Source organism: Ischnura elegans, chromosome 12, assembly GCF_921293095.1.
Source record: "Ischnura elegans chromosome 12, ioIscEleg1.1, whole genome shotgun sequence".
Taxonomy (NCBI): domain Eukaryota; kingdom Metazoa; phylum Arthropoda; class Insecta; order Odonata; family Coenagrionidae; genus Ischnura; species Ischnura elegans.
Window position 1 is genome coordinate 54,712,736 of NC_060257.1, and position 24,363 is coordinate 54,737,098.

The following is a 24,363-nucleotide window of genomic DNA, read 5'->3' on the forward strand; positions in this document are numbered from 1 at the left end:
CAAGGGCTACCAGCTAGCAGGGTACTCTGCTACCTGCTAGCATCCTGCGTCGTATCAGCGTTCTAAGCCTCGCCCCAAGGTCACCTCACTTGCGGCAGCGGGAACCAGAACGACGTCACACGGAGTTTCCCCAGCATTCATGCTTAACCGTCGCATTTTCGGGTGCTTGAAAATTTTCACTTTTCATTTCATCGTGAAAAATAGATCTCGTCATTTAAAAATCTAAAAGCGTGAAATACGTACTCCAGGAGTAATAATCTTTCGATTTAGGCATTCAAAAAAATAGGAAACCACCCTATTTGTATGATTTATTAAAAACACAAGTTTTCAGACAATGTAATTTTACAAAATATATCTAATGGTCATACATGTATATAGGCTAATCAGCCAATACTCTCCATCACTTCTTCAAGCCAGTTTCCTCGGCTATGAATGCCTTCATTGACGATACTTTGGCGTAAACTCCTGGGTATCCTCTTCCTCCGCAACCTAACCCCCAGGATACAATGCCGTACAGCTTATCATTGGTGACCACAGGACCACCACTATCACGCTGTGAGGGAATTGAGAGAATGATTTATCCATTCACCAAAAATCATTTAAAATCTCTATAAAATATCTCCAAGTATGGAATACCCTCATGACTATTGCTAGCTAATACATGTGGACCAGACCAATCTAGGTAATTAGATTATTATGGTAAGGATAATAGTGACCATGAAAAATTTTGAATTATAATCTCAAATGTAATGATTATGTATCTGAATATCCCCCGCCATTATGCTTATATTATTACGTTGTTTTTTTTGTCCTTGTTTTGATGCATGTATTCCCTTCTGGTGAGTGTGTGCTTTCATGATAATGGTGGAATAAAGCTTCTTGAGAGTAAGTGTCCGCTGGGTACAATAATTCTAAATACGTACAGCAAAACATGCTTATAAGGATCACGCCTATACTGAGGGTAGTTTCTGGTCTTTTGGACTTTGCTACGATAGCCTATGTTAATTTCCCTGCATGTTTTGAGTTCGGATGCTAAAAAATCCCTGCTATTACGAAATATTCTTTGGTCCCTTGAGGAATTATTTCCTCTTTTAAAAAGACATTAAGGCCACCATTGATACTTAACCGTTCCTTACCTTATCACCGGTTGTTATCACATGTGGATATCACCTCATAGTTCTACTGTAGATCTTAAAATTCTTCCCTTTACTGCTGTTTAATGGAAAAGGTGGGACAATAGTTAATCATTACGAATCTATTGCTACAATAAAGACGATTTATGGAATATTAGCCGGCAAAACTGTGATGCGTATGGCAAAATCCTTCATTATGCATTTAACAAAATCTCGTTAATTACAAAATGGAATAATGATCCCCTGAAATTCGATATAAGTAAGATTTATTGTATTTAGTAAATATCTCAGTGCCTACATGTTTATGTGCTTCCAAAAGCTTCAAAGCTGACATTTCATACAATTTTTCAAGTTCAAATCTGAAAGGGTGAATGGTAATTAATTGGACCAGACCAATCTAATTAGATTATTATGGTAAGGATAGTAATGACCATGAAAAACTTCATTTGTCAAAGAGAAAATTAAGAGAAATATAAATTCTGAATTTAAGACGCATTTATGGCCAATACAACAGCACCCATATTGACAAAAGCATTAAAATACTATTGTGCATATACTGATAATAATATGTATGACAAAAAAAATTAAAAGTCTGAAACTTCCAAACAATTTTTCATTCAGTAAACCCCCACCAAGAGCCATGCTCAAGGAAAATACAACTTGTTTCTCAGGGTGGGTGCATAAAATCAATATATAAATTATGTAATTAATAAATACATTTTTACCTATGTTTGCATTCACCATGAGGCACTAGTATGAAATGCACAATTTGGTATCAGAAGTTCACGATGAGCTGGACTTGTCATTTCAGCACAGGGTGTTAATGACATCTATTGTTGTACATTGGATGATGGTGCAATGCATTTTATTTGTAATATCAATTCCTTCACTGCAAAAATGCTCAATGACCGCCCACTGAAACAAATCCGCTCATCTAGGAGCCCAACAATACGAATGCTCTCAGCTGGCAGTAGCCGGAGCATAAACGCTCACCTCCAATTCTCTGCTACGATATTATAATTGGGCTCCTAGATGAGCGGATTTGATTCGGTAGGCGATTGCTGAGCCTTTGTGCCGTGAAGGTATCGTTATGTTGTAAAGGCTTTAGCCAGTGAAATAAATATATCATTTATTACTATAGAAGATATAAAGTATCTAAATTCAATTTACCTGACAAGCATCCTTGCCTCCTTCCTTCACTCCAGCACAGAACATTTGATCTGTAATCCCGTTGGACGTTTTGTAAGCCAGAGCACACTCATTCTGGTCATATACAGGGACTGTAACCTTCTGAAGGAATTTAGCGTTAGGGCCTTCTTCCTGAGGAAATGGAATTGTTCATCATTATTTTAAGAGAGCATCTATAAACCAACATTGAAGAATTGTTAAAAACTTGAGTTATCATCTTCAACATTGTAATGGTACCAACCCTCATCAAAAGTTACATCATCTAAAGTTTTAAAATCTTGACTATGTTAAAATATTTGTTTGCTAAAAATACATATTGAAATTTGGCATTCATGGGTTCAAATTGCGAACAACCATTGAAAATACTAATGCTTGAAAAATATATTGTAATTTTTTAATCAAACTTTAAACTAATGATGAAAACTTATTTAATTTCTCTATGGTGGTTTGCCGTGGAACAGAAATAGTTATTATAAGTAGGGGTACCTACTTAGGATAGGAACTCAGAAGTACATATAAGCATGGTTTCTCAGAGCACTGTGCACTGAAACTTAGAAATTCAGTAGAATCCTGATTTAAGGTTTTTCAGCGGGGACACAATTTAAAACACTAAATGAGGACCTGCCATTTTTTTCAGGTTTTAGGGTCTGTAATGATTGGAATGGCTTTTTATGAATAAAAAATATTATTTGAAGTAACTAAAAGTTGCTGCATGCAGCAACAAATTCATTGATTAAATGTTATTTGCCGAATTAAGGTTGAATAATACTTTTCAGGAATCAGCTAAAAAAATGGGTAGTAAAAATAAGTAATGAGAGGATAACAATGGTTTTAATGAAATATTTTAAGAAAATTCTAATAAACGTCAACTTAAAAGCATTCCCACACAGATTATTATTATGGAAATTAGTGTTTCCATTTTACGCATATTTCAGTGGCCTCGAAGAAAATTTAAAATTTTTTCTGTAAAAGTGACATGTAGGTGACTATAGCATTTCTAATATAATAAAAAAGGTGTAAGTAGGTACTCGAAAAATTCGTCATTGCATCAATGAAGATGAGTGAAATAAAGGGACAGCAGAAGATCGCTAATCCCGAATTCTTAACTACCGAATATCTAGGAAAAGGGAGATTTACTGGAATTTTGCCAATTTAACGTTTTCTGTTGCCTCGGCGAAACGAGCGATTTATGAGCCTCCTGTGCGCACATTTTGGATTTCGAGGCCATCCAAAAATGGAGAATCTTTTTTCTAGTATGCGTACAAGTCGATGGTGATTCAACTCGATGACAACACCAGATTCGTTGTCATATCCGCGGCCTCATACAGGACGAATGGAGCCGGGAGAAGTTGCTTAGGTACGCGGCGCGCTGATCAACTTGACTCCGACTCACCGTTTCTCGGCAGCTTTTAATAAAATTTGGTTGGACCTTGAATAACGATTAGCTAAACTCTGTTAAGTGAAAAGTTTTAATCTTCAATAGAACTGGATTTCATCTGAAAAATTGTCAGTGCCTCCGGAGTTTGTCAATTTCGTCCGAGTTATGATGTCGCAGTCTTGAAAATTTAATGAAAAAGTCTTGAAAGTTTAATAAAAAAATAAACCACCAAGGGATTTCTGGACCTGCTGGATTTTCGTATTTTTCCGCGCTCATCTATTTTACCGTGGTTATGCGGTTATTTTTTTCAGCATGAGCGATTTATTTAGAGTCATGGACCGTGATAGTTCGTCAAAACTCCGATGTTCATTCGCTTTTCACATAAAATAGCACCAGATAAATATCTTTGAACCGGCAGCGATATCAACCAGCCGCATGTCGGTATATGGGCTCCGGGATATCTAAATTACGATGTAAAATAATGTTGTTCCGGAGGGAAAGAATGCTCTCACTTACGGTCATGACAGGGGAAACACTTCCTCTGTTCTTTCGCTGTTCCACCGTGGAAACTGACCTTGGAATGGATTATAAAAAGAATCTTCTAGTGAACTGCGCAAATGATATTGGGCCTCTTTTGAAAAGAGAAAGTAGCCGACTGGAAAAATATTGGGCTAACAATGGACTACCCGTAGAGAGTAGAGTTGAAAGGGGCATAAGCCGTCAATTGTAAACATTACGAGGAAACCATCATTGTAGCGGCCCTCGGAGTATAACTCGGGTCATCAGTCGTCACGTATCATCGAAGTTCACGAAGTGAAGGATAAGGTAGTTAGAGGTTATTTAGGGATGAATTTGCTCCATTAGATCGGATCTCATATAAAAAGTGTCTGGTGTTTGGATCAGAAGGGGAGCGAAATATTACGAGAAGACAAATCACCTAGCTTGCGAGTTGAAGGTCCCAGCGCTGCATTCGCGGAAGAAAGCAGTTGAAGAAGCGTTCCCCGGTAGATTCTATTGACTCTTGGTAAACTTTCATGAGACTGTTCTTGTTGATGAGCATAAATTCGAAGATTTGGATAATCATTTGCATGAGCCGTCATGAAAAAACGTTAAATCGGGCAAAAAAATCTTGTGCGGGAAAAATTTTTACGAGCATAAATGCGAAAAAACGCTAAATGCGGAAACACTAAATACGGATAATTTTAAATTGCCCTTATAGGGAATGAATCGGGACCCTAAAAAATAAACGCTAAATGTGGAAAAACGTTAAATGCGAAGACGTTAAATCCGGATCCGACTGTATTCAGATTCAGGGGTGGTCTGGGGTGAGTGGGGAGTGGAGAATTTTTGATGCTATTCTGAATCATAAAAACTAAATAAAAGTCAATAAAAAATCGCAATTTTGTAAGAAAAAATATTTTTAAAATTCAGAACTTAACAGCTTATATAGTTTAACAATGAATTATGTTTCTTCTATCTATTAAGTGAATTTGTTCCCTGAAACTGCACTGAAATCTAAGAAAACCTCAAAAATAATCTATACGAATAACCATTTCAAAATAGCATCACGATTACCTTTATTCTTCTCAGAGGCGTAGCCAGGGATTTCGTTCAGGTGAGGGGGGAAAAGTTTTGGAAAATAGTGCACTAATAATGGGTTTTAAACTAATTTTAACATTTTTCACTATCCAAAAAACTTTATTTGTTAAAGAAATATTTTGTAAATTAATGATTTTTCAATATTTTCTTTTTATATGAGAGAAAATAATTGTGTTTCTGTATTTTGGAGGTGGGTCCGGACCCCCCCCCTAGCTACGCCATTGATTCTTCAACCACCTTCATTTTATTTTTTTTATATGATATTTTTACACTGAGTATTTTATAAATAAACCAACTGATAAAAATGTTGAATTTTATAATAGCAAAAAGAAAACCTTCAGTTCAAGTAATCTGAGTGTTTTTTATTAAACTTTTTTATATATGCTTCATGAAAGATGGGAGTGTTGAGGGGGCCCTAAGTTAGGATCACTCTCCAGCCAACCTGACCACACTGCACTTGTTTACATACCGATAAGTAACCCCATCCACTTATCACCACCATTGTCCCAGCATCCAGCTCCTCTCCTTCTGCAGGCAATGCAATAGGAGACACTGTACAACTGAAGACAAAAGGTGTTGAGACCTGTAATATGATAGAAATGAGATTTATTAATGGCTCTGAAGCTGTACCCCTTTGAGAAAAAAACACAAATATTTTGTGTTAATATAATGAAAAAAGTATTGATAAATTTATAAAATATTCTAAATTACAACAACATAAATTAACTCATGATGAAAGAACACAAATGGTAATTTCCACTCTTTTTAGCTCCAAAAATCAACAACGTACCATATGGATTCATCACATAGTGTCATATCAAAGTGAAAATGACGCTACATGTTGAAACCATAGTCGGTTGTTGAGTGTTGAATTAAAAAATGTGGAAAATTATCAATTGTGATCTTCACCATGGATATATTGAACTTCCACCAAATCAACTCAGAAACGCTTTTGTACGAATATAAACTAATACCCTAATACAATAAAATATACATTAATAAAATACAATTAAATATAAATTAATGCAATATCCAAAATAGTCACGACAAAATTATTTAAATTTCGAAAATCTTTGTACTTATAGATTAAAGTTTTTTAAAATATTCAGGAAATTATTTAACAAAAATTCGTCAGCATAAGTTTTAAAGTAAAAAATAGCAATTTGTACTAACAGGGGCGGATCCAGGTTTTTCTTCTGGGGGGCACAAGTATACCTCGTAATACAAAATGAACGCAATGATAATGGGAACGTATTAAAAATCTTGCATATTTTTTAAGGGTCAGGGAGGGAGGCACCAGCCCCCCCTAGATTCGTCTATGTGTACTAAAACACAATTATTAAATATGCAAATACAACTAACAAAAAGCAAAATAAACAAAAAATTAGTGGACTTATAGTAACATATTTTAATAAATATATTATACCCATATAGCTATAGAAGAACAAAAAATTACCTTGAGTACAGCCATATCCCAGTCTATGGTGGCTGGATCAAAATTGGGGTGTACACTGAAATAACTTACATCATAAATGTCCCCCTCGTCCACGTCAAGAGAACCAGCCATGAGCTGCAGGCTATAGTGACCCACACTGAAAGGTAATTATTGCTTACAATTGCATGAAGGATTCCATTCAAGCACTATAGTTATACTGTAGCTGTCATGTTCAAAGAAAAAATTGCTAGTTAGGGAGAACTAGCTAGAATGGGTGGTTCACTATTGTTTTAATCTATGGTAATGAAGAGTGAAAAATGAAGGGAAAAGCAATAGTCCATTTTATGATCCACCAGATGGAAGGATCCATTGGATCTAAGGACCCCCGCGCACTGGCAACTTTAATCACCGGCAACTAAACAATTTACTCACCCAAGAGTTGCTCGCTACCGCGCACTGGCGATTTAATAGTTGCCTCTCAGCTCAATTTACAGTCTCGAGGAAGCAAATTGTGTTTTTGTGCTCATTTTGAGACTGCGAAAAAATAAGCAAAGGAACAAAAGGTTTTGGGTACAGTATTTGTCCTTGTGGACTATCCTCTTTTAAGAGTAATTTAGATAAACTATACTGCATATATCAAATTGGTAGAAGGTCATAGAACTTTCGTTTAATCTAAAATTTTGTTGCCTTTAATTCCAATTCATTATCAAGTTACTTAAAAATGATCACAAATTCAATCACCTAAATATAATATATGTCCCAGACGGCACAGAATCCTCCGTATTTAATTCGTATGCAGATAGTATCCATTGACTACCGCTCCGTCGCTTTTCGTCAATGGATACTATCTGCATACGAATTAGATACGGAGGATTCTGTGCCGTCTGGGGTCTTAATCAAATTAAATATATCTGGTTTATATAGGTACCAGGAATGATCTTCAATAGCTTTAATCGCAAATTGGGCACTAGAGAAGCTGTAAAAATGGTAGAGTGGCTATTTAATATGGGACCAGATATCAGGGAACAAATACACTCATCTAGTTATACATGGAAATGAGACTAAACTACTGAAAAGAGACTATGTTGGATCGAGAAACACACGAGGAGGAAACTCAAGAAAATAAAATATGACGCGAGCTAGGAAGGATTGGGTTGCAGTCAGTGGCGTAAATATGGGGGGTGAGGGGATAGATCCCTCCCAAACTATCAGAGGAAAAAAAAGATATTTAAAAAATTACCTAGTATTGAAATATAATAACTTTTTCTGCTTAAATTTAAATTTTTAGCGCCAAAATTATGTAAAATGTATATCGAGGCATGGCATTTTTCAAAAATTTTTTCCCACCCCATGCCATCTCATCCCTCCCCCCACCCCCAAAGCATATTCCTAGTTACGTCACTGTCTGCAGTACAGCAATCATTGGATTGCAATCAAAATTGCAATACTGTGGAATCTTTGGGGATACACATTGTTTTCTTGTTTTTGGTAATCCTCTGTTCGGAATCACTTACTTATCTTTGACATGTAAGTGCAGGGGCGCCGACTTATAAAAAACATTGGGGGGCACATATCGGGGGTCTTACCCCGGGAAGAGGTTAAATTCAAAGTGTGCCTCAGCACTGTAACACTATCATAATTCACACCACTTGTTTTCAGTTAACCTGCTTAGTACCTTAAAATTATTTGTTTTAAGACATTATTGAATGTATTTTAAAAGGTATCTATCGTCAAATATGGGAAAATACCAATATATTTTTTGTGATTTCCCAAAGAATAATATAACTTAATTATTTTCTTGAATTATTGAGGGGGCTCCGCCCTCCTTAACGAATCTTTGAGGGGGCTCGGGCCCCCTCAGGCCCCATGGAGTCGGCGCCACTGTGTAATTGCGATTCCTCTATTAGATCCATGATAAATTTGAATGAATTTTACATGATATCCGCCTTTTATTAATTGTAATTTGCTTCATCCAAACAACTTTCATTTTATAATGCTCACTAGTTTTAAAAAATGTGAAATTTATAAGAACCTGAAAAGAGCCTGAACCAGAAAATAAAGAAGAAGGTTAGGATTATATTTCAGCATTAAATTTTAAACGAAAAATTACGAAAAAAGTGGTTCTATGGAGTAACCCACATCTGTGCAGATTAGCTCAAAATTCGCTGCAGGAACGATTGGCGCCGCCTCAGTCGAACTAAAAACTCGAATTTTAACATGGATTGCCGAATCTTTCCGTAAGGGTATATGACCGCTGGTTGTGAATTTATGGCTTCCAAATACAATCCAGGGCTTGTTCAATAAACTAAAGTGCCGCAAATAAATCCAAAAGGTAATGAGGCCGGAGCAACATTTGCAGTAAATTTGAGAAATAGGAAGAAAGAACGGAAGGAAAAAATTAAAGAAATGGTGGCGTCGAGTGAAGGTGTAACGCATATACCGTAGCGGAAGGACAAATCAACCTACCCAATGTGGTGTTTTTAAATAGAAATCCTATTTCGAACAACAGAAATGATTGAAATAATTGAAGGTGTCGACTTGAACGAAGAAAAAGAAATGAATCAAGATCAGAAACGCATATGGAATGCGAGAAATTCCAAGGCTCAGCATTATATAGTCTCTACAATAGATCTCCGTGGTCCACCATGTTATGTGCTGTGAAACAGTTGTAGTTGGACAAGTAGAAAGGAGAAGAATAGGAAAGTGAAGAAAAGAATTTCGAAGAATCTCAAGAGCATAAAGAAAATCAAGATGAAGAAAATTTAATGAAACGTGTTAAATGAAGGGAAGGTGTAACTATGTGAGTAATTATTCTGAGGTTGTTGTGTATTTTCATAATGGAAGTAAGTGATGTTGTAAATATAAGGCTTCCAAATACAATCCAGAGCATGTTCAGCAATTAAAATTACCGTAAATAATCCCAAAACTTAAAAACTATGAGACCTTTGCAAAACGCGTCCTGCAAAACACTTCCTAAGATGCGCTTCGAACAAGTGCCGTCAAGCAACTGAAAAGTTGACAGTGCGCGGGGTTAGGTAAACACCCACGCGATCTATTCCTGCCGGCAACAGTTTAATCACCCTCAGAATAGGTCCGGACGCAATTATTTTGCTGCGGCATCTAAAAAGTCGCCCTTGCGCGGGGCCACAGTCAATGCCGTGTGTTTCATTTGAACTTCCATAAAGCAACTAAATAGTTGCTTTGAAAAAGTTGCCAGTGCGCGGGGGCCCTAAGAAGCCGAGTTACCAACAAAGGAAGCAGAAAGATATAAATCATCAGTAGAAAAGTGCAGGCAAGGAGGGCTTCCTACAAAAAGAAGAATCTCCTTACACCTGAGAGTACAAGCGTAGAAGTAAGGAAACAATTCATCAGATCCTATATATAGCAGGTGCGGAGATAGGAATTAAGGCTAGGGGGGATTTAGGAGAAACTAATACTGGGGGATATGCAATAAGGGAGGTGTGGGTGCCCACCCCCAGAAATTTTTAAGATAAATAGCTCAAAATAGTGAGTTTAAAGGCTTTCTGAGGAATATTTTATTCTTACACTATTCTATAAGTAAAATTTATCCAATTCAGTAAAATGTATGAAATTTAAAAATTTCACTGAGTTCTGGGGAGGGGGGTTTATACCCATCACTGCCAAAAATACCCATCACTGCGCCACTGATATATGGAGCATGTTTCTCTAAAGGAGCAAGGATTGAATATGCTATTGGCTACTAGCTCTCTCCTGTCCAGCCGCCAAAAGTCAGGAAAAAGGGTATAGAAGGCCGGCACAGCAAGTTCTCAATATACGAACAAGACGCATTCCGAGACCTAGTTCGTACGTTGAAAAACATAGGCAATTGCTCGGAAAGTGTAGTTATCCTGCAACATGCAACACTGCATAACAATTGTGATGGTGACGAACTGATCTTTCTGCGCGTGGCTGGAGCCGAAAAAATTTCGCTGCGTAAATAACGAAGATTGGGCGAAACGCTTAAAATTCTCGACTTCACAACGGTTTAGGCGGCATCCATTAATTACGTGAGTCGTTTAGTGGAGGGGGTTGAGCCGATTCTCACTCCATCTCACGTTGGGGAGAGGGGGCCAGTGTCACGTAATTTTTTTCCGCAAGAATCAGTGTAAAATGTGATTATAGACTATGATCTTAGTTATCTTAAATACTAGCCTTAACTTAAAATAGCAAAAGGAGTTGTTTTTTTTATTGGGGGGGGGGCAGCTGACCCCTCCTGACCCCCGCTGGGAACGCCCATGGTCACTGCTGCGAAGTCTTCCGTTCCAGCAAACCAACACAGTATTTTGTTGCACCTATGACGTAATACCTACGTCACGGCCTTTGGATACGAGTTTCTGTTTCTCGTTGATACTCACTAGAGAAGGCAGTGTGCGGCAGTCACGGCCCAGTCTTCGCTCAAGATGGATGCACCACAGATGTGATATCCGCCTATTCTCAAGGAGAGCTGAAAGATGGAACAGGAGAAATTGGACACGAGGTCAAATACATGAAGAAAATATAGTTTAAACATGTAGATTTTAAAAAATTAAATAAAATAAACGGCAGGGCTTCCGCAATGACGCAGCCAGGAATATTCTTCGGGGCGGGAATCTTAAACCAGGGTTGAACCAGGGGAGTTCATGAGAAAACTTTTGAAAATCAGGGAACTTAGTAGTGTGTGTAATACTAATTTAAACACTTTTTACAATCGGAAAAAACTCCATTTTATAAAATATTTTGTTAATATATAATAAGTTCTCAAGACGTTAGAAGGTCGGAACCTCCCTCGATGTACCACTGGCTCTGTGGATGGTTTCCACTTTTGGCCATAAAACCAAAACTAGGCCATATAACCAAAACTCAAAACCTTCCGAAATTGCACGACAATGCCGGTCATAAAAATATTCTAAACCGATCATAGCTATTAGTAGAATTGAGTGTAGAGCTGCGTAAAACCAATCTTAGGATCGTTGACCAGTGATGATAATGATGATCTTAGTCGTGGGCGTACCCAGCAAGGGGCAGGAGGGGGCAGCTGCCCCCCCCCCCCCCAGAAACAAAAATTGCATATGTTTTTAAGGAAAATAATGTTTTTTCAACCAAATCATTTTAAAAACTAATATGGAGCTGTTACAGTTTTCTTAAAATGTCGATTTCATTCTCCTTTTCCATGCTTAAATGTTACCTATAATAATAATAATAATAATAATAATAATTTATTCTTCCATGCATATATATTTTTTACAGACTATTACATCCATTCAAGGAAGTAAGGTAGCCCATAAGGCAATAAGCCTGTGTTTGGGCTAACTTCAATTTTCATAAATTGCGGAAATGATAACACATACAACCAAAATACACAATACCTTGAGAAAAAAAAACATGTGCGTAATAATATAATAACAGAGCTGACCTTAAGATGAGATACAACTTATAATGTACAACACATATGATGCCTAGGGTATTTTCTGCAATATACCGACCCTTTACCATAGCTTTTCGATGTCTTCAAAAGTCATTATCCATTTCTGTATCAACCTTTTGTATTTACCAAAACAATTTGTCTCTTTAATTGTATTTGGTAGCATATTATACAATTTTGGTCCCATATACAAAAAACTCCTTTTATACATCGTTAAATTAGGCTTGTGCATAGGGATCGAGAAACCTCTGCGAGAATTAAACAGCACATAGCTCCCAAAAATTTTTGGGCTATATCCACTACGCAAAAAAAAACTTTTTAACACTTTATAACAATACATATATCTTAGCGGGATAATGTTAAGTTCAATGAATAAAGGACGGGAATGTTCGTAACGCTTTTTAAGTAATAATAGTCTAACAATTTTTTTCTGCACGAAGTAGGCTGATTTTAAGGTGTTAAAATAAGCTCCACCCCAACAAGTAAGCCCATAATCCAACTTGGAGTGTACCAAAGCATGGTAAATCATTTTTCGGGCAAAGAGAGGGCATTTATTACGGATAAAATAAAATTTGGTGAGACTACGCTTTAAAACAGCACTTACATTTGCGATTTGCTTATCCCATTTCAGGCGATAATCTAATGTCACTCCCAGATACTTCACTTCTTTTGTCATTTTAATAACAGGGCAAGTACAAGAGTGCATTGAACAGTCTAAGGTGTGATACTGTAATTTGACATCAAGATTATAATAGTCACAAATATCATAAAACATACATTGTGTTTTTCTTTCGCTTAGTTCCAAGCCGTTATATTGAAACCAGTGTCGTAGACAGGATAAGTCATGCTGCATGGCATTAACAACTTCATCCCAAGTAGAATACACATAATTTAAGGCCACATCATCTGCGAAAGTTGTTATCTTACCATTTAATTCAAGGTTACATAAATCATTAATATAAGTTAAGAAGAGAATAGGGCCCAATACAGAACCCTGAGGTACACCAGCATTGATACTGCTAAAGGCACTAAACGAGTTTTTTACCTTTACACATTGTGAACGATTAGTTAAGTAGCTCCGAAACCAGTTAAGAGCTATACCTCTTACGCCAGCCATTTCTAATTTCTGTAACAGTATTTTGTGGTCTAATGAATCGAATGCTTTTTTGATGTCAATAAAAATAGTCCCAACTCGTTTCTTGGCATTAATACCTTCAAAAACATCAGTCATATAATTCATTAATGCGTGTTCAGTACTTTTACCACTTAAAAAACCAAACTGATTAACACTAAAGAATTTTACTTTATGGAGATAGCTAAGGAGTCTTTTTTTATCAACTTCTCAACTATTTTAGATAGTATGGAAAGTAGTGAAATAGGCCTATAATTTTCAATATTGAGCCGTTCCCCTTTTTTAAATACTGGAATGACTACTGCCTTTTTCAATGGTTAGGAAATTCACCTTTCTCGAAGCTCAAATTGCAGATATGGGCAAAAACAGGTGCTATATTTGTGATTACACTTTTCAATGTGCAGCAGTCTATTTCATCTATCCCTGGAGTTTTTCCTAAAGGAAGGGCATTTACGATTGTAGTTATTTCATAAGCTGTCACTGGTTCAACGAAGAAAGAGTTCAACACGTTATTATATGCACTAGGTTTTTTTAAGTGTATGTTATGACGAGTATCGTGGAATAATTGAGCAGAATCAAAAACACTCATAAAATATTTGTTAAATTCATGTGCTAGAGTAGAGGGATCATTTATTAATTCTCCATCAATATTTAGCTCCAGGTCCTGTTTGACAGCTTTGTCTTCTCCAGTTAATTCATTTAACAACTTCCATTTTTCTTTTATATTTGAATTGAGTACTTGGAACTTGTTAACATAGTACTGATTTAAGGCTATCTTAGTTTCCTTTCGTAATTTATTTCTAAATTTAAGGAAATGTTTCCTCAAACTTTCATTGTTAGGGTGGCATTTAGTCTTAATGAATAGTAGTTCTTTTCTTTTAGCTTTTTTAACAAGTTCCTGGGTCATCCATGGTTTTAATATTGGTGAACGTTTAGCATCAGAATTCACTGAATACCTGGATAAGTTAATGCAACGCTGAAATGTATCAATAAACATGGAGCACGCTGTAGAAGTAACTTCTTCTGCCAATACAGATGCCCAGTTTGTAGCATTAATTAGCCCTTTTAATTTACACTGATCAATACGTAGGTTGTGATCGTTCTTTTGTTTGTCGGTACCCGAACTTATGATCAGATTTTTACGGCTAATTTTTATCGTTGTCAATGAATGGTCAGTTATGGCCATATGCATTACGTTACTTATGCAAGTGTATTTATGCGAATTTACTAGTCTCACAAAAATATGGTCAATACAGGTGGATGACGATTTTGTTATGCGCGTTGGTTCAACAATGAGGCCCGTTAGCCCATACATGCACATAAGATTACTGTAAGATTCTGAATCTCCATTAGAGACAAGAATATTTATGCTTAGGTCTCCAACTACTACTAAGTTACCTTTTACACTTTTCAGAATAGGTTCAATGTCACTTACAAATATTGATACAGGGAAATTAAGATATCTATATAAACTCAAAACATTAATTTCTATAAAGCTAAGTTTTATATTTAACAATAAACAGTCAGCAGTATTTAAATCAATAGTGCATTCTGAGCATATTTGATTTTCTTCGACAAATACAATTATACCTTTTGAGCGAGCATTATTATTACATTTGACAAATGATTTATACCCGGGAATGGTGTACAGGTTAGCTTCAGAATCATGAATCCACGTTTCTGTTAGAATTATAACATTTGGTACAAAGGTCAGAGTATTCAAATGTAGCAGAAAAACGTCAAAGTTGCTCCTCAAACTGCGGATATTTTGCTGAATTATAGTTATATTATCAAGTTCATTGAATGTGGTAATATTTGGTATATTCATTAAGATAGGAGGAAAATTATAGCTTACTGATGTCGTCCATGCATAAAACCAGTTTCGCAGGATGTTTTTCTGCCTTTCTCAGATATATTTTACCCCCACGTATCCACAAGAAGTCGTAATTTTTTGTCTTCTTTGCCTCCCTCGCTGCACTGAAGAGTCTTCTCCGACCGGGGCAAAGTGACTCATTGATGTATATCGGTGAGTCTGTCGGTGGAGTTCCTTCCAGAGTCAAATGTCTGGTGGAGAAGTTCCTCTTGACTCTCCGCTTTAGAAGTATGTCCTCTTTAGTGCGTTGAGAGACAAACTTCACGTGGATTCCTCCTGGTTTGTCATTAGACATAGACTTATACCTATAGCAAAAATCAATGGCTTCGTCTTTTATCTCCACTCCTAGCTCAGCTCCAATTTTACACACGACTTGGGTAAGGTTTTCATGCGCACTAAAGGGGACACCATGTATTTCCACGCTATTTTCTAAAGCACGTTGTTCTAAATCATCACAACGGCTTAGAGCGTCGTTCACACGTTTCTTTAGCTGCACATTTTCATTCTGAAGAGCAGAAATTTGCTCGTAGCACCGATCTAACCTTTTCCCCTGCTCTTCAATAATTTTCACACTATCATCTAACCTCTCATATAACTTATTTATGGAATCTCCCAGATTATTTTCTGTGACTTTCAACTCATTTTTCATCTCTTTAATTAATGCGTACACATCTTCTAGAGATGTGCTGCCTTCACAGCGATCACTGGACACCGAATCACGCAGACTTTGCCGGTGAACACTTTGGCACTCACTACACTTCCACGTCTGCCCACTTGCCTTAATGCCCTCGATGTCCTCCTTTGACATGGATTGTTTCAAGCAGTTGCCATGGAAACATTTTTTGCACTTGTCACAAGCAAGGTAGATGGTGTTTCGCGTGGTTTTTTTACACACGGAGCAGTTGCTCATAGTAGTGTAGTTCTTCTCACTTGGCAAGGGAAGGAGCAGCAATCACATACAGTAACGCCCGGTTATAACTTTCAGATAACTAGCGTAATAAGGTCACTGGATTATCGCACTCACTCTATATAGCATTTTTGACAGCTTGTAAGTCACAATGGTTGAATGGCTCATTTCCGACAAAACAGCCGACTGACGGACGAGAGCAGTAGGAGCGTCCGCACTCGACGAGAAACAGACAAGGACTATCAACTAACTATAACTTAAACAACCATGGTTTGCCACCCTCCCCCCCAAGTTTTGATCCTAGGTGTACCCTTGATCTTATTCCTTACCTGGTAAGGGAACTCTCCGGGGACTGCATCCTCCCCACCAACGATTCTCCTGTCTAGTGGCGGTCGCCCATTGAGCACTCGGAAGCCTTGGTAAAGAATAAGACGAATAATGTTGATAAAAGAGTGAGATGAATAAGTGGGGTTACTAGGAATATGCCTTGGGGGGGATGGGATGGCCTGAGTTGGCGACCCCCTCCCCGACGGGCAAAATCTGGCAAAAGTTTTGAAAAATGACATGCCTGGAAATACATTTTACATCACTTTGGCTTTTAAAGATTGAACTTAAAGCAGATGCAGTTGTTATGTGTCAAAATTAGACAATAGCTTTAAATATTTATTGTTATTTATCTGAGGCTTTTCGGGGGGGATCTATTCCCTTACCCCCCCCCCCCCCCCATAGTTACGCCACTGAGACGAATAATGTTGACAAGCAGGGCCAGCCTGCCTGTTCCACAGCCAAGTTGACTCTGCTGCGGTACCCGTCGCAGCCTTGTCGCCTGTCGTTGTTGCACTGTTGCCTGCCATAGTGTTGCACCCAGTGGCGTAGCCAGGGGGGATACGCGGGGTCTGGATACCCCACCGAAATATAAAAGCACAAATATTTTCCTTCATAAATTAAAACAAAATATAGAAAAATCATGAATTTACCAAATATTTCTTTAACAAATTATTTTTTCGATTATGAAAAGTGTTTAAATTAGTTTATACTGTGTACACCGTAAGTTGGCGCACGGGTCCGCGAAGTACCAGAGCCGCGAGCAAAGGAGGGTAGGAAAGGACCGACAAAAAAAACTGTACAGGAACGACACAGGTAGCTGGCCCTTTCCTCCCCCCGACGAAGCAACTAGCACCTCAAATAGAATTATTAACTTCTTTTAATTTCTCATAATATCTCGATATATATAGCATATTTGTAAAGTACTAAAAAAACTGAGAAGAATGATATAAAACACGAAGTGCTCCTATCATAAATAACGAAATGGTCGAAAGTTATTTTTTAGCCGTTATATTGTGTGTTTTGTTTATACTTTCGACCATTTCGTTATTTATGGTCGGAGCACTTCGAGTTTTATATAATTTTTCTTCGTTTTTTAAATTTTATAAACGAAAAATACCAAAAATATGTATTTTTTTAAGTAGAAAATACAAGATGCATCCGGGTCGTGTATATGAAATATCAAGTAAAAATTATAAATGTATTTCAAATACGAATTTTAAGATACTTATAATTTGAATACTGCCCAGCCCTGAGCGCCATTAAAATATTTTCGAAAGATAACTAAAAGACGACAATATATGAGCGGAGCGTATTAATATCTTCAAAATCGCAAGCAGACATTTTTCTTGCCGGAAATGGGTTACGAGAGAAATCCGTCGCTCAAATACACAAAAATTACACAAAACACGACCGGTAAAGAGTGAGTTATGGGTGCTCTCAATGTCTGCACATCTATCTACAAGTAAACGTGACTTTTTAGGTACTCACTCGAAGCGCTGGCTATAACAGCCAAAGCGATGACCGCTGTAGTCGCATTCATCCTCACAGTTGCTAAGCGATGGCAGGGCGCGTTCCGTAATTTCACTGGAAGTACTGCTACCCCTATGAAAACATTGTATTAAACCGTATAAAAATTTTATACAACTTATACAGGTTGTAAACAACTTGTATACAAAGTATACAAATTGTATGAACTGTATTAAGTCACATGCTGTATACAGCATATACAATTTGTATACAATGTATACGATTAGTGTATGGTCGCGTCGCTGAAGGACAAATTTCCGATTTTAATTATGCCTAATTTCCGAGTTTCACGGGAAAATTAGGCATAATTGGGGTGCAAACCGAAATTTATATACGTGATGACGTGATCTATCAAATTCATAATGCTAATCCTCGCAATTGCGAATATTTTACTGCAAAATATCGGAAAAAGTGGATCGCATTGCACCTATCACGGCGCCGCGGACATTTTTGAAAACCATACGAGTCCCGGCTTTCGGGCGTTCCTCCGCGTTGAGATGTCCATCGGTGACGACTTCGAGAGAACTTGAAGAAACTGTTGTCACCGATGGTCATCTCAACGCGGAAGAACCCCCGAAAGCCGAGAATCATATGAAGAAATGCTGCAGAAACCTTAGATCTAATTTTTGAAAACCGATTAAAATGGGACCGAATTGGCAACAGAAATCAGCCTTCCGTGGGATGGAATTTGGCCCCCTCTATGCAGTTCCCTTGACGAACACAGTGCCATTATTACACAGGGTGGTGAAAAATCGCGTCATGAAACTTTAATCCTGGTTAGCTGATGGAAGCAGGAATCAAAATTAACGATGGTGTTTTGGTCGATAACGCACGCAAGGTGTGAGTCTGATATTTTCCTAATATATTCCTATGGATTACTGAAATAGTACCATTATTTTTTGGTGACCCTGTATTACAGATATTTAACAATTACACTGATCCTTAAACTATGTAATGCTAGTCGCTATGCATCGCGCACTGGCAGTGGCGGAATATAGAAATATAGGCATGTACTATGGGGGATAAAAGTATCCCAACGAAGTTTGTGCCGCCACTATCGCTCCAATGAATAGTGGGTTTCCTTTCCAGTGGGTTGCTATTCTTTGGTCAGTGAGGGAAATTCAAACAAGGGAAACCATTTCCTATATCCGTCGTCCAAATACGCGACCGACTACTGAGTCTCCCGCAACCCAGAGCATGATTCGCGATGAACTCCGTAGAATAAAGGCGCATTCGACGGCATCATGTGCGCACAATGGGAACGCTCCTCTGAATTTTCCTTCGCCTATCTCAACGATACGGCAAAAATAACTACCCACGTATTTGAATGCAGTTGATTTTGATGGAGTTTTAGCTTTTCCGGAAGGACTGACGAGCACATTGCCAGAACGCGTTTTTCTTGCGATCGAGAAGGATATGTTCCTATCTTGATTTAAGATGCCTTTGTCAGCAGGCGAAAGGGGGAAAAGCAGTCAGCTTGTTGGAGGCAGGCTTAACAGTAGCGGAAACATAGCGAAGGATGAATAAAAATTGAAGTACCGTGTACTACTCGGGGAATTGCAACAGGGAGGTAAATGAGGTATTGAACAATCGGAGAAGACCTCCACCTGGGGCCGTATTCTGTAACTCCAAACCGATCGGTGCGGCACCGATTCGTCGGGTGCGACGTCACAATGACTCCCGGTAAGAAGTCGTGCGATTCTGTACGAACCCGATCGGTGCGGCACCGACGAGAGGACGGGAGATCGTCGGTAGCCGTACCGACAGCAAAAAGGTGTCGATACGGCCACCGACTAGAGGGTTTCATGAACTCCTCGGTGCGCATTGTACGTTTTATTTTGTTTTTACCTCATCACAGAGTAAATAATGAGGTTTTCTGCAATGTTATCTTTTTCTGCCCCTTCGAATACGCCTCTATAATTCACAGTGTCATCATCTATATTAATTACCTTGACAGAAATATAAGATAATGGATAATAAACATGAGGTTTGCTATCATATAATGACTTTCTCTCATTTCTGTTACCAATTAGGTGAAATTTCACTCGCTTGTAATAGGCTTTATTTCTATCTATCATCATTTATTTGCTCCTTTGACATAAAAAAGACATTTTTGATTAAATATGAGTTTAACCGCAATGTTATCACTTTATCTCACTATGAATACGCGACTGTTATTTCACTCAATCATCAATTTGGCGTTTCTCTCGGTATAGAAATAAGATCTTTTAGTTAAGTATGAAGTTTGCCACAACGGTATTAGTTTCTTTCATTTGTAATAGGCAACTATATTTCATGTCATCGTTAGCCATTGATTCCCTTGACGATAAAAGAAGATATTTGTTAATAAGTATGAGGTTTACCGCAATATTATAATTTTTTCTCACTTGGAATGCGCAAGTTATACATATGTATTTCATCCAATCACAATTTCTTTACTTTCTCGTCATTACATTTCTTTTAATTACTCCCAGCTCCATATTTTCATAACAATTTCTTAACTTGTTCCTCTAATATGACATTTTAATTTGAATCCTACGTTCTAGTTCCATGGTATGTTATTTTCGTCTGCTACGGTGCCAATAGCATAATCTTCCGTTAATAGCATTTAGACGGAACTTACTTAATGACAACTATATTACTAAATCATGAATAAATAGCATTATACGGAACCAATATTTTAAAAAAGAAACTACGATCTCAAGAATAGATTCAATAATTCATTCCAGCAACAACAATCTCCATCACATACAAACTTTATTGTGATGTTGTAATATTGTTTCCTTCGATTCTGTAGGTAACCGTACCGACTGGTTTGATACCGACGACCATACTGAATCGCTGAATTTGCCGTCGTCGGTATGGAAACCGTCGTCGGTACGGAATGATGTGCTGTCGGTGGGCTGGGAAGGGAAACCGACCAGTGCGGTACCGACGAAATACAGAATACGGCCCCTGATTTCCATCTGAGAAGTGACCGATTAGGACCGAGGTGTACAACCAAAGATTTCGATACTGACATATAATACATCGAAGTGCTGCTGAGATTTCGAATTTTATAACAGGAGAGATATTGTCCCAAGTGAAGTGTGAATTCATTGGAGTATATTTTTCGTCCTTTTTTCCTCCATTATTTTTGTTCACATTAATTTAGATATCTATTTGATCCTTACATATTGTCACAAGTAAGCGAAATGTCATGCATTGTTTTGACTAATAGATATTGGTTTTCAAATAAATTGGAAAGAAAGTGAGGTATCAAACTGCAGAAAATAAAGGTTTTTTTCCACTGGCTAGGGAAAAATAAAATGTTAGTTTTGTTTTACGAATTATGGAATTTACCTAGAAAAATTGTGTGTCGTCAATTAAATGTGTAGCAATCATGTGCATATGATTGAGAATATTTTCAGTCGCAATTGACGCACGAAAACCTTTTAAAGTGATAATTGTTTAGGTATCTGTGGTCACCATAGATTTAGTTCTGGGACGTTGTTGAGTGAACTTAAACGTATTATTCGCCGTGTAGCATATTGAGCCCTGAAGGTCTTTTTTTAGAGTAGAGAGTAGGGAAGGGTGTAGATATAATGGTAAGTTGATAAAAAAAGTGTAAATTCAGATGTTCTCACAGGTAAAAGTTCTTCAAGAAATGAGAATAGAGTGAAAGAAAGAAAAATCACCCTGTCATAATCAGCATTACCAATTTACAATAATATTGGTTATAACTTTAAGCATGAGAAACATCAGTTGAATCATAATATCAAAGGCAGTCAAGGTTAAGATGTGGTGAGACAATGAAATCTGCAGAACCATGAAGTAGGGATATTGAGCCTAAAAATAGTCTAATCGACAAGAGCGAATCGAAAACAGTCCCGATTCGAAATAATGCTAGTTTCAAAGTAATAACCCTGGTATTAATAACCCTGGTGGTAATGGCCGTAGTTTAAGGACTTAAATTCCCGAATTCTACCATTTAATGCATAGGACGAAGTAAAATGTTATTATGGGAACAGATACTTGACTAACAGATGAAGATTCAGACGGTAAAATCTTCCCACAATCGTTCATTGTTCATCGAAAAGACGAAGAAAAGTGTATAACTAATATTAAATAAAAATAATAAAATAAAATAGTTTTTTAATACTTACCGTGCTGACCTTAGTACTGTAGATCTTTATCTATGTACTGGGCGCATCCAATAATTTTGTGTTATTTATTAAGAACTAACCGTTGATGCGAGAAATAGATGTTTGGTATTCCTTTCATGAATGAATTTTCCTTTTTTTCAATTAATTATTTAGAGGCAAGTGCCATTTTGTTAAAAAAAAAGAAAACTACGATTTGTGAAAGGACGGATGAGGTAATATGACACCTATAGCAAAAATCTTAATGATTTCACAGAGAAATTAATTTTTCTGTCGTTTTTTTAATTTTTTTTATTCAGAGGTTAGAACCACGAAGTTGAAAAATGGCAGGCTACGATTTTTCAAGTGACGGATGGCATAAAATTACGTAGGTACCAAAATCGAAGGATTTTACGTGGCGTAATATTACGCCCTTAGCACCCAAAGTGTAAATAAATCCAACGCAATGAAGCATAATGTAACGTATTGATATGAAAATTTCCAGATGCCACCAATGTGAAGCAAACATTTAGGCCGTTTATTCATTATTTCGTATTTAAATATTTAAAGTAACAGTATTATGAGTCTATCTGGTGAAAGATACTGCAAGCATTGGCGTATTCATTGAGTTTAAATACTAAAACTTACCGAATATATCGTATGGGATGATTCTGGATCAGATGCGTGTGGTCCTCTCAATTCCGCTGTCCTGGTGCAAGTGACTTGGAAATGCTGTGGGCCTCTGCTTATATAGCATTGTGAGCTACCGTGGACCCACCAAAGAGGGGAAATCGGAAGACATCATCCCTCACGGATGTTAGTAACACCCATGTCTCACCCAGGTATCACCCATGTGTCACGTGTCCCATGATGATTTGCGCCAATAAATATTTATAAATTGACCTCTAGAACGAGCATAATAATTTCGGATCACTCCGAAAGTACCGGAAGAATAAAAGATAACACCCACGTCAATCTTAGCGATGATACGACGTTTTTTCTTAAAAGACCGTAAATACTGCAATGGGAGATATATAAAAGTGTTCAAACAACTAAACTTCCTGTTGAAAATAAGATTGTTTTTTTTGAAAAAGATCTATTGCGTCAATCAATAACTTGTATTGGAGTACGATTTCACCGTTTACTAAATAGAAGAAAATGTTTTTGCAGTATTGAGAATCGGATATCTCTTATTCTTCCGGTCACTTTCGGAGTGATCCGAAATTATTATGCTCGTTCTAGAGGTCATTTTAAAAATATTTATTGGCGCAAATCATCATGGGACACGTGACACATGGGTGATGCCTGGGTGAGACATGGGTGTTACTAACATCCGTGAGGGATGATGTCTTCCGATTTCCCCTCTTTGGTGGGTCCACGGTAGCTCACAATGCTATATAAGCAGAGGCCCACAGCATTTCCAAGTCACTTTCACCAGGACAGCGGAATTGAGAAGACCAGACGCATCTGATCCAGAATCTTCCCATACTATATATTCGGTAAGTTTTAGTATTTAAGCTCAATGAATACGCCAATGCTTGCAGTATCTTTCACCTGATAGACTCATAATACTGTTCCTGTAAATATTTAAATACGAAATAATGAATAAACGGCCTAAATGTTTGCTTCACATTGGTGGCATCTGGAAATTTTCATATCAATACGTTACATTATGCTTCATTGCGTTGGATTTATTAACACTTTGGGTGCTAAGGGCGTAATATTACGCCACGTAAAATCCTTCGATTTTTGGTACCTACGTAATTTTATGCCATCCGTCTCTTGAAAAATCGTAGCCTGCCATTTTTCGACCTAGTGGTGCTAACCTCTAAATAAACAAATGAAAAAAACGATAGAAAAATTAATTTTTTTTTTAATTAATTTAGATTTTTGCTACAGGCGTCATATTACTTCATCCGTCTTTAAAAAAATCGTAGTTAGCTATTTTTTTTAACAAAATGGCACTAGCCTCTAGATAAATAAATGAAAACAAGGAAAATTCATTCATTAAAGGGATACAAAACATCTATTTCTCGCATCAACGGTTAGTTCTTAATAAATAACACAAAATTATTGGAAGCGGCCAGTACTGAGAGAAAGATCTACAGTACTAAGGTACCACGTTACAATTTTATTTAATCATTTTTATTTAATACTAGTTATACACTTTTATTTTCGATTACTTAGATCGCAATTTTGCACTGTTTCTCGCGGAAAAATATTGTGATCTTTGCCAGTACGACCCTGTACCCCACATGAGATAAGGTGAAAATCGCTTTGACCCACGGCCCCCCTAAATGCCACCCGTAATTAATAGATAA

General features: G+C 37.3%; 1 protein-coding gene across 1 annotated transcript; it reads right to left on the reverse strand.

Annotated features, from left to right (window-relative positions):
• Positions 1–312: 312 nt before the first annotated feature.
• On the reverse strand, positions 313–22,916 carry LOC124169365 (trypsin-3-like). The gene is made up of 8 exons (XM_046547954.1): positions 22,691–22,916; positions 17,883–17,996; positions 16,397–16,482; positions 11,110–11,198; positions 6,755–6,890; positions 5,768–5,881; positions 2,304–2,453; positions 313–553 (listed from the first exon to the last, which is right to left on the reverse strand). Exons 2-8 carry the CDS (start codon positions 17,932–17,934, stop codon positions 401–403), a joined length of 780 nt encoding a protein of 259 aa, XP_046403910.1. The 5' UTR covers positions 17,935–17,996; positions 22,691–22,916; the 3' UTR covers positions 313–400.
• Positions 22,917–24,363: the final 1,447 nt, after the last annotated feature.